The following is a 12,227-nucleotide window of genomic DNA, read 5'->3' as shown; positions in this document are numbered from 1 at the left end:
CAAGGTTGGTTCAACATCCGCAAATCAATCAATGTGATATAATACATTAATAAAAGAAAGAACAATAACCATATGATCCTCTCAATAGATGCAGAAAAAGCATTTGACAAAGTACAGCATCCTTTCTTGATCAAAACTCTTCACAGTGTAGGGATAGAGGGTACATACCTCAATATCATAAAAGCCATCTATGAAAAACCCACAGTGAACATCATTCTCAATGGGGAAAAACTGAGAGCTTTCCCCCTAAGGTCAGGAACACGGCAGGGATGTCCACTATCACCACTGCTATTCAACATAGTATTAGAAGTCCTAGCCACAGCAATCAGACAACAGAAAGAAATCAAAGGCATCTGAATCAGGAAAGAAGAAGTCAAACTCTCACTCTTTGCAGATGATATGATACTTTATGTGGAAAACCCAAAAGACTCCACCCCAAAACTACTAGAACTCATACAGGAATTCATAAAGTGGCAGGATATAAAATCAGTGCACAGAAATCAGTTGCGTTCCTGTACACCAACAACAAGACAGAAGAGAGACAAATCAAGGAGTCGATCCCATTCACAATTGCACCCAAAACCATAAGATACCTAGGATTAAATCTAATCAAAGAGGCAAAGGATCTGTACTCAGAAAACTATAAAATACTCATGAAAGAAATTGAGGAAGACACAAAGAAATGGAAAAACGTTCCATGCTCATGGATTGGCAGAACAAATATTGTGAAGATGTCAATGCTACCTAGAGCAATCTGCACATTCAATGCAATCCCCATCAAAATACCATCCACTTTTTTCAAAGAAATGGAACAAATAATCCTGAAATTTGTATGGAACCAGAAAAGACCCCGAATAGCCAGAGGAATGTTGAAAAAGAAAAGCAAAGCTAGCGGCATCACAATTCCGGACTTCCAGCTCTATTACAAAGCTGTCATCATCAAGACAGTATGGTACTGGCACAAAAACAGACACATAGATCAATGGAACAGAATCGAGAGCCCAGAAATGGACCCTCAACTTTATGGTCAACTAATCATTGACAAAGCAGGAAAGAATGTCCGGTGGAAAGAAGACAGTCTCTTCAATAAATGGTGTTGGGAAAATTGGACAGCCACATGCAGAAGAATGAAACTGGACCATTTCCCTATACCACACACAAAAATAGACTGAAAATGTTTGAAAGACCTAAATGTGAGAGAGGAGTCCATCAAAATCCTAAAGGAGAACACAGGCAGCAAACTCTTCGACCTCAGCCGCAGCAACTTCTTCCTAGAAACATCACCAAAGGCAAGGGAAGCAAGGGCAAAAATGAACTATTGGGACCTCATCAAGATAAAAAGCTTTTGCACAGCAAAAGAAAGAGTCAACAAAACCAAAAGACAACCGACAGAATGGGAGAAGATATTTGCAAATGACATATCAGATAAAGGGCTAGTATCCAAAATCTATAAAGAACTTCTTAAACTCAACACCCAAAGAACAAATAATCCAATCAAGAAATGGGCAGAAGACATGAACAGACATCTTTCCAAAGAAGTCATCCAAATGGCCAACAGAGACATGAGAAAGTGCTCAACATCGCTCGGCATCAGGGAAATCCAAATCAAAACCTCAATGAGATACCACCTCACACCCGTCAGAATGGCTAAAATTAACAAGTCAGGAAATGACAGATGTTGGCAGGGATGTGGAGAAAGGGGAACCCTCCTACACTGTTGGTGGGAATGCAAGCTGGTGCAGCCACTCTGGAAAACAGTATGGAGGTTCTTCAAAAAGTTGAAAATAGAGCTACCATATGATCCAGCAATTGCACTACTGGGTATTTACCCCAAAGATACAAGTGTAGGGATCCGAAGGGGTACGTGCACCCCGATGTTTATAGCAGCAATGTCCACAATAGCCAAAGTGTGGAAAGAGCCAAGATGTCCATCAACAGATGAATGGATAAAGAAGTGGTATATATATACAATGGAATATTATGCAGCCAGCAAAAGGAATGAGATCTTGCCATTTGCAACGATGTGGCTGGAACTGGAGAGTGTTATGCTGAGTGAAATAAGTCAATCAGAGAAAGACATGTATCATATGACCTCACTGATATGAGGAATTCTTAATCTCAGGAAACAAACTGAGGGTTGCTAGAGTGGTGGGGGGTGGGAGGGATGGGGTAGCTGGGTGATAGACATTGGAGAGGGTATGTGCTATGGTGAGCGCTGTGAATTGTGCAAGACTGTTGAATCACAGATCTGTACCTCTGAAACAAATAATACATTATATGTTAAAAAAAGAAAAAAAGGAAGATAGCAGGAGGGGAAGAATGAAGGGGGGGAATTCGGAGCGGGAGACGAACCATGAGAGATGATGGACTCTGAAAAACAAACTGAGGGTTCTAGAGGGGAGAGGGGTGGGAGGATGGGTTAGCCTGGTGATGGGTATTAAAGAGGGTACGTTCTGCATGGAGCACTGGGTGTTATATGCAAATAATGAATCATGGAACACTACAACAAAAACTAATGATGTAATGTATGGTGATTAACATAACATAAAAAAAAAAAGAAATAAAATACCTGGCCTTATCCCACAAAACTTGCAATAAAAGTACTTCCTTTATTGAAAGACGTAAATTTGTCCCAGAAAATAAAAATGTTTCATTCAACCTTTAGTATTCAACTTCGGAACTTGTTCCTGACCAGCCAGGATTTAAAAGGATCCTACACATATCTCTATTTTTTTTTAAAGATTTTATTTATTCATTTGACAGAGACATACACAGCAAGAGAGGGAACACAAGCTGGAGGAGTGGGAGAGGGAGAAGCAGGCTTCCTGCTGAGCAGGGAGCCTGATGTGGGGCTCGATCCCATGACCCTGGGATCATGACCTGAACCGAAGGCAAACGCTTAACCGACTGAGCCACGCAGGCGCCCCTACATATCTCTATTTTATGTGTTAGATTGAGAAGAGGGGAACCTTTTTTTTTCGCAAATGGAAGGAAGTAAATGACATCTCAGTGATCCATAAAGCAAACTTTCTTAAAACAAAAAAATATAAAATTCCTGTGACTGAATTAAATTGAGAACTGAGTGTACACAACAGGAGTAAAATGTAAATATCAGGAGGGAATTTTTTTTCTAGTTATTTTAATTATGCATTCACCCACTCAGGTTCAATGTCTTTCCTTTTCAAAACCAGGGCAATATTGGATGTTAAGTAGAGAAACTAACAGTTAAGTTCTGGGTTCATTCACACACTCAGCATGTGATTTTCAGCACCTTGTGATAAGATTCTACAAAGCTGAGTCAAAGAATCTTAGAATCATTAGATGTGAGTTAGGAGTAGCTGAACCGTTAGTAGACTCTAAACAAAATCAGACGAAGAATGCATTGAGAGAATGAATGGCACTCTGGATAGGGAGTGAAGAAATCCAAGAAGTGGTCCAAGCTGATGCACAATGTGGTCTTGTGTGAGTTAACTCTTCTTTCCGTGGATCTACTCATGAATCAGAAAGGGAAAATTTCACTGCCTGCTCTCCCATAATTCAATAGGATTATACAAAACTGTCAGGGTAAAGTAGCTAATGTACTAGATGTAAAGCAAGTTAAAATCATAGTGAAAAAAAAACAATAGAGTTTATGTCAAAGGTGCAATTCTGAGGACATATGGGAGAAAAAAGTTCTTTGCATTGATGTAAAGAATATCTACAATTCTATAAGCTGGTTCACCTTATTTGCATGCAAGCTGGCTTGGAATGAAATTAGAGTAGATTGCTATTTACTCACATTTTACTAATTATTTTCTCATAACTTCCTCCTCCTCTGATAATCACACTCAGAATAATAACTGGGAGTTTCCTGCTCTGTGAATGGTTTCCGGGACATTCATTTGATTCAGGGAAGTGTATATCTAATAGGGGTCACTGACATGTGTTCAGGCATAAAAAGAGCAGAAAGATGTCCCAAAATGATTAAATAAATGGCTCCCTTGAGTTTCCTTAAATGAAGAAGGAAAAAATTATTACCAAGAAGATGATCCCCTCCCACACATACCTTGTGGTTCATGAATACCCTCCTGAATCATTCATCAGTAGTAAGCAGAGAACACTCTTGAGTCCCAGGGGACAGTAACAGCATCACTACCTGGATCACTGTGGACCCAGTGGGGCTGCTTCTGAGATGCTGGCCAGGGAAATACCAGGAGGGAGGGAAATAAAAAGATCATGGGTTTTTTTTTTGCCCCTAATTAATTTGCATGGCTTGACTTATGACCAGGAAAGAAAAGAAAGGTCATTTCTATTGGCCAGACCTCAATGAACAAACAGTATGTTAAAGCCAGGTAAAAATGAAAAGGAAAAAGAGAGAAGGAAAAGTATCTGTCTGAAGTGTAATCCTCAAAATTCTTCATCCCTCTGTGGTAGACAGAATAGCCTTCCAAAGAGGTCCACATCCTAACCCCTGGAATTTGAGAATATTTCAGGTTACATGACAAATGGGAATTAAGGTTGCAGATGGAATTAGGATTGTTCATCAGCTGACTTCAAGATGGCCAATACTGTGGATGAATGGGTGGGTCCAATGTAATCACAGAGTCCTCAAAAGTGGAAGAGAAGCAGAAGAGAAGGTCAGGATGATGTGAGTCAAGAAGAACTTTGACAATGGAAGGAGAAACCATGAGCCAGGGGATGTGTGGGGCCTTGGTAAGCTGGACAAGGCAAGGAAACATTCTCTCCCAGAACCTCCCAAAATGAAAGCAGACACCTTGATTTTAGCCTAGTGAGACTGTGTTGTACTTCTGACCTATGGAACTATAATATAATACATTTGTGCTGCTCTAAGCCACTAAGGTTATGGTAATTTGTTATGACAAGGATGAAAAACTAATCCATCTGAGTCAAGATCTAGAGCACCCCCAGTGAAACCCAGCTGAATAGCAATGATGTCTCAGTCCCAAGGAGGTCATCTGGTTCCAGAGGGTGGCCTGCTTTTCTAGAATCCCTGGGACTGACCCACTCAGAGTTTACCCTCATGCCCGTGTTGAGAGGGCTCAACTCCCCAGCACTGCCTCTTCTGGTATTTTTCTTCAACCATTTGGATTACAGAATATACGATATATGCTTGTTGGTCCTCTTCTGAGATCAGTGACGTAAAAATGGAGTTAGGCTTTCACTTAGGACCCACTTTCAAAGGACTTTGCATAGAGAAAATCTGAGGCAGGAAGGAAAATCTTTTAATCTTTTAATAGTGCCATGAGTCAGAGAATAAATTACTCCTTCAGCACCTTCCTCTGCCCATCTATGTTCTGGCCTCTGAGTTCCTGGTCATTCCAGAGTGTGGGTCAGTCTCAACATTCAGGACCCCAAGGAGTCAAACCCAAGACTCCTGAAAATGCTGAGAGGCTGCCTGGATTCCCACAGCACAGATTTGCTGCACAATTTAGGCTACTTTCCTCAGAGTCAGATTCCTTCACCACAGGTCCCCTCTCTACCTTTACCACAGCATCTCCTACCTTTGTAATATTGTGCCTGACTTTTGCTGAACTATTTCCATACTTGCTATGGCCCATACCGGACATCCAGTGACTGCTGCCAGGTCCACGGCCAACTCACAGGACTTGATCAAATCCTCCAACATGGCCAAAGCTTGCTGTAGTTCAGCTGAGAATGCGGAGTCCTTGGTCCTCTTTGGCCCATTCTGTGTAAACCAAATGCCTTGTTGGAAATCAAAAGGTAAACCATCTAACCAAGTGAACTAGGAAAACAGGACAGAAATAAGGAGCCATGGATCCAGCCAGCACAGAGATGGAGAAGGTGGATACACGGATCTCTTGCCCTGCTTCCAAAGAATGGTGGCTAAAGATACTTCCTGGTTTACATATATGATATACACACTAGCAAAATCATCGACCACACCTTCTGTACGTTGCACTCATTAAGAATGGAGTTCATAAAATCATGGACATCATGCTGCATAAGAAACATACTGACCTTTAAAGCATGGAAAACCCAGACCCTTTAAATAGGCTGCTCTTCCTTTTTACACCCCTAGCCCAGGAGCCTATTGAAAAGTAAAATCTGAGTATCATATTCCTGAATGTAATGTGAAAGTCCTATTCCTATGGGTAAAATTATACTTAAAACCATCGCAGGGAGGATATTTGTAATCTCCTATAGAAGCAGAGAATGAGCTTCCATGTGGAGGTTTACTCATGATTTACATGTAAATGCCATAACTGTTGCATTTGCCACCTTGAATCCCCACACCCCGCCCCAGCTCTGCCCTTCCTCCCTCTCCTTCCCCAGTCTTTCTCACATTCTACCACCATTAAAGACACCAAAGAGATAAGCCAACAAGGTCTGCACCTCCCAAACAGGAAGACTCAGCATTGAGTACAAACACTATAACTGCTAATTCAAGAGACCAATGTTCCAGTTATTACTACTGAGACACTTAGGACATAATAGGGATGATTGTTTCAGTGTGTAAGTCTTTTGCTTACAGTTCCAGTATTTTATTCCCCTGCTACCTACGTGGCATATTTATCTGTTCTATGGTAAATACCAATAAAAAAATTTTGGTTTCTTCCTTTTTTTTTTCTTTTTAACACATCAATTTCTATAACAAAAAACAGACAGCTCTTTGCTGCCCCTCCCCTCCCTGTATAGTCCCATCTCTTTTTGTCCTCTACGTGTGATGTAAGCAAAGGTTTGTGTATTCTCCTAATTTCTGCCTAAGCATTGAGGATTAGCTTCTTTGGATCAGAGATATGAGTGACAGGGCCAATGAATGCCATTGGATTCTTACCCTCTCACTCATATAAACATGCTCCAGGTGCTGGGAGAAGACAACAGACTCTCACCTGAGTTTTTTGTAATATCATCAATAAAGGATTACATTCTTACACCAGGGGTCTTCCTTTTTATTCAACACTTAAAACTCAACTTCCTTTTAGAGACTCAACTGTTCCAATTCCCTCTCCTTCCCACTAACCCTCCTCCCACAAACATAGCAGGTAGCTACTTTTACATTGTGTAATGCAGGGCTCAGAAACACCCTTACAAACATTATTAAACTAACTCAGCCTAGCCCCCCTTGCTCCAGGCTATATTATCTGTGTCTTGAGCTTCTCTTAATTTCAAGGAGTCCCTACCATATATACTGAGCAGAGAGGACTGCTTCTCATGTTATTCTTGTTAAAACTAGAATATTCTATAGAAAATTTAAAAGAAACCCCACTCCTAAGTCACAGATCTCTTCCCAGTACAGTATGGTCACCATTTCTTCCGAGGGAACCTTGGCTGTCTTAGAATTCACACCCACAAACACACTTAGAGGTGAACAGGGCATAATGTATGCAAATTAGATATACTAAGAAGCACAAACAAGTAAATATAAATCATACATAATCCTACCCTGCAGGAAAACCACAGCAGAGATTTTATCATATTTATTTCCAGTCTTTTATGTAAGCATTTTACACATTCACTTAATTTTGTATTCCTGTTAAAACATTTTTATGTGTAGGAAAAAAAATATATCACTAGTTATCCTGTTACAAAACCTCACTTTGAAATTGCCTTTAATTTTTTTGTTTTTTCTGTGACTACAAATTATAAGATACATGCTATTTTAGAAAATTTAAATAATAAAGATCATAAACAAGAAAAACAAAATTGCTATAAATCTGCCCACCCATAGACAAACACCATTAACAGTTAGTTATATAAAACAATATTTAATATACAGTACCTTAGCCAAACCTCCTTCTTGGTCACCGGAGTCTATCCCCAAATCCTCAGGAGACTCAAAATCCAGCAGACCCTGCATTAACCCAGAAGTCTTATTGGAAATCAAAAAGTTGAATGCCAACAAAATCTACTGTGCTACCTCCAGCCAATGCTGAATTAACAGAGGACGTACTTTCCACAAACAGAATTATATTGGACACACTGTTTTGTAGCCTGTTTTTTCTCACTCAACAATGTATCATGAACATTTTTCCATGACATTATGTTCTAAAACAAGTTTTTTAGTTGTAGCAGTGTCGCATCCTGTAGATAAATCATAATTCATTAATCCCCCTTACTTTTAAACATTTAGGTTCAATAACTTTTTACAATAATAATAATGATCTTTGTGCTTTTTTCCCCAAGGATAAGTTCCTAGAAGTGAAATGGTCAATGTTAAAAGTTCTTTTTTTTTTTTTTTTAAGGATTTTATTTATTTGGTGGGGGGAGAAGCAGAAAGAGAGGGACAAGTAGACTCTGTGCTGAGCATGGAGCCCAATGTGGGACTTGATCTCAAGACCCTGAGATCATGACCTGAGCTGAAATCGAGAGTTGGATGCTTAACCAACTGAGCCACACAGGCACCCCAATGTTAAAAATTCTGATGCATACTTCCAAGTTCTTTACAGAAGGACTATGTTCCCACCAGTCATATATGAAAGTTTATTTCACCAGCCCCCACCCTACATGGAGTATTAACATTTAACCAAAAAGTTTTGCCAATTCAATCAGCAGAGAAATCCTACCTCACTTGTTTTAATTTGAATTTCTCAAATAACTGGTGAGGTGGAACTTTCAAAACAAAAATGTTTGCTATTAACATTTATTCTTTTGTAAACTGCCTATGTCCTCCATTTATTTTTTAATTATTTTCTTTTTTATTTCAACGTTGAGGTATAATTGGCATATAAAATTGTTAGGTATTCAAAATGTATATGGTGATGATTTGATATATGTATATATTGTAAAAGGATTTCTTCCATCTAGTTAATTAACACATCATTACTTCACATATTTATCTTTTTTTTTTTTTGGCAAGAACATTTAAGTCCCAGTCTTAGAAAATTTCAATTATATAATACACTGTTATCGATAGTCACCATGTTTTACATCAGATCCTCACACCTTATTCATCTTGTAAACTGAAAGTTTATATCCTTTTACCAACCTCTCCCTATTCTTTTTTCTAATAGTAGTCTTTCATTTTTTTAAGAGAAGAAAAATGAATATCACTCCTATGACATGAGTCGCATTACACAGGAAATCAGCATAACCACCTATTCTAGAACAACCTTCTTATAATAAGCAAAATTTATTATAAACAAATAATGCACCATTTTCCAAATCACATCTTAAAATCCAGGTAAGAAAAATTCTCTACATTAAATTTGATAGTTTTGGGGTGCCTTCAGCTCAGGTCATGTTAAGTGTCTGCCGTCAGCTCAGGTCATGACCCCAGAGTCCTGGGATCAAGCCCCGCATCAGGCTCCCTGCTCAGCAGGGAGCCTGCTTCTCCCTCTGCCCCTCCCCCTGCTTGGCTCTCTCTCTGTCTAATAAATAAATAGAATCTTAAAAAATAAATAAATAAATCTGATAGTTTCCATACATCACTTAGCCTCTTTGACATAAATCATGACCTCAATAAAAGTGAATTCCTGTTGTCCCTAAATGCATCTATTTCTAATATATGCTAATAAATAATATATTGTTTAATCAGCTTGCCATGACTCATTACACATTATGTACATTATGTATTCAAAAAACTCTGTCACAAGTGTTAATTTTCATATCTCAGAAAAGATTTGAAGCATTTCATAGGTATTTCTTTTTTGTTTTTGTTTTTTTAAATTACTAACTTCTATGAGGTCATTATTAAGATCTGTCCTGTATCTTGCTAATATTATATTTCACACAGTTTTTCATGTGTCTGTTTTTAATGGCATTATCTATCATTCCCTTCCCTTTCTTTTGTACTCGGAAAAAGCCTTCTCACACCAGAATTCCACGATCCTTTCTAAGCCAGGGGGCCATCAGTCAGACACCAGTGCTCCCAAAGAAGATGATGGTAGGCCCTGCAGAATGAGCTCTGTCCCTCAGGGTGGAGAACACTACGAAGTTCTTCCTTTCTTCACAGGCGTGCCAGTGGTTTGGACTTGTTTTTCCAGCACGCAGCAAGCTTAGCTATGGGAAAAACTGGTTTGCCCTGAATAGGCTCCAATTGTTTCACATCCCTGAGGAATATTTTATAGTGATTCTGTCTCATTTCCTGAGTGACATGAAACTAACAAAATTCTCTAATTACTTTTAACATGTGTTACCTCGTTTATGCTCCCAAAAAGCATACCAGGAAAAGACTAGTACTACCTTCACTTCACAGCTGAGGAACCTGAGGCAGAGACAGGTTAAGTAATTTGCCTGCGTTCATGCAGTCTGGAAGCGGCAGAGCTGGATCCACGCCCCAGATGGCTAACTCCTCAGTCTGGGTTTCTAATCACTGCGCCCTGTAGCCCTCTGTGTATGGTACAGAACTTCGCTCTTGAGGCAACATCGCTTCTGTGGGAAAACTCAGGCATTTCAGTGCCCGACGGACCCAGACGGAGGTGGTGAAGACCCCCCACTCGTCCTGCTCCTTCCTCACTGGGTAGGACTTGTACAGCTCGGATGACAGTAAAGATGGGTTGGTCAGAGGAGTGTGAGGCTCTACGTGAGCACTGTATGGAGACACACTCACAGATGCCATGGTGGAGGGAAGCATTGGGGCTCATTCCCATTCCCACACTGCTGTGGCATCTCTATGGATAGAACAACGGCTGCTACGCATTCCAGGAAGCTTCCTGGGGGTCAGCCCCGAGCAAGTTCTCTACAGGCATTACCTACTGGCTCCGCACAGCAATCCTGTGGAGGAGGTTCTAGTATCCCCACCCAACACATGAGAAAACCAAGGCCTAAAACGTCCAGAAGTGCCATATGTGGTGACGGCAGGGCCGGTCCAGCTGAGGCTGGGACTGCTGAGGCAAAGCTGAAGGGGGCAGCTTTTTCTGAGGGCAGAATGTTAGGCAATGAGCTTAACCTCCCCGAGCCTCAGTTTCTTCGCACTCCAGAGTCTTTCTGGTGCGTCTGATTGTGGGGATTAAGTAAGAAGTACATATGGGAAGGTCCCCATTAAACAGCAGGTGCTTGTGTTTTTTGTTTTTCATTTTTGTTGTTGTTGTTGTTTTGAGAGATAGTAGCCACTGGGCAAGAGCTGCTTATAAAGGTTAACTCAAAACACAAGTTGGAGAAGGGGCCCAAAACTTTCCCTCAGCTCACAGGCAGGGAGGCAGCCTGACAGAGCCTTGTCTCCTGTTTGGGGTGTCTGGGAGTGCTCTCCTGCAGGTGTGCTGTTGGCAGACAGAGAACGAACCACCTAGGGGTTCAGCAGAGCAAAATGCCCTCTATTATGTTGCTCTTGAGAAAGATCCTTAATCGAAGGATGGAGGTAGATATTGTAAAAGGAGAAAAGACTCCAGTTTTGCCTTCTCCCTTCCATTGTTTTAATGCACAGAAAATTGTGACTCAGGGAACATCAAACCTCTTTTCTGAAGCTCCTTGCCTCATCTGTAAAATGGAGCAGATGATATCTTGCCTGTAGATACCTTATATGAGAGGACAGCCTCTGGCTGCCTCCCCGCTCTCTCAGTTGCCAGCAATGTGGTGGCATTCCCCTTTCTCCCTTTGCTCTCCAGGACCTCTCCTTCCCCAAACCAGCCTCCTGAGAGATTCATGCCTTAGGCCGCATGTTGGACCAGCCAGGCTTCCAGGTCCCTTTCGAGTCTCTGATTCTTTGGTCCTCCTCACCGAGGTATGCTGCTTTGGACTTGGAGGACAGAAAAAGCCTAAAGGAGAGACCTATCTTCTTCCCCTTTGGAAGACGAAGTCACAGCTCTGCATGTCTAAGGAAAAGAGCATCCTAGCACACACGTGTTTTCCCAGCACAGGAAAGCACTGTCTCATCGACTTTACCTTCAACAGCATCTGGTATTTTATAAGTCTCTGGCTGGGTCCTCTGAGATACTTAAAAAGAGGGAGATTGTGATCCAGTTGGCGCTGGCATACCTTTAAAAGCCAAACAGAAACAAATGTAAAACAAAACCAACAACACATGGAGAGAACAAAGAGGCAGCATTTGAATACAAGAAATGAAACAGGCTCTTGGAGGGGGCGCTGGGGGGAAGAGATGCTGCTGTGTTGACCTGGTTAGTAACGTTATTGAGTCCTTGGGTGCCTTAGGAACAATGTGTCAAATGAGAGAAAGGGGAAAGAGGATGGCTGGGCTAGTAATTCTAGATGCAGCTAGGGAAGCAGGACCATTTATTTCTTTTAGAAAGCAAGTCCACTGGAAGACAGTGGGGTACCTCAAATCCTGAAAAAGAGGCAGCCTGTCTTTGAGTTGTGTCTATTCAGGTCAT

The 12,227-nt window shown here is 40.9% G+C and overlaps 1 protein-coding gene across 3 annotated transcripts in view; it reads right to left on the bottom strand.

Annotated features, from left to right (window-relative positions):
• MCF2L2 (MCF.2 cell line derived transforming sequence-like 2) overlaps positions 1 to 12,227 on the bottom strand; it is a 259,995-nt gene that overhangs the window by 54,868 nt on the left and 192,900 nt on the right. For all 3 annotated transcript variants that reach the window (XM_073896615.1, XM_073896620.1, XM_073896623.1), the window contains exons 21-23: positions 11,782 to 11,874; positions 7,742 to 7,813; positions 5,561 to 5,686 (exon numbers count right to left, since the gene is read on the bottom strand). In XM_073896615.1, the coding sequence (XP_073752716.1) occupies positions 5,561 to 5,686; positions 7,742 to 7,813; positions 11,782 to 11,874 (291 nt within the window). The remainder of the gene's footprint in view (positions 1 to 5,560; positions 5,687 to 7,741; positions 7,814 to 11,781; positions 11,875 to 12,227) is intronic.

This window comes from Callorhinus ursinus, unplaced genomic scaffold (assembly GCF_003265705.2).
Source record: "Callorhinus ursinus isolate GAN/ISIS: 27379988/994484 unplaced genomic scaffold, GSC_fseal_2.0 scaffold1, whole genome shotgun sequence".
Lineage (NCBI taxonomy): Eukaryota > Metazoa > Chordata > Mammalia > Carnivora > Otariidae > Callorhinus > Callorhinus ursinus.
Note: the sequence above shows the minus strand (reverse complement) of the source record. Positions and strands in the feature narration are given on the sequence as shown.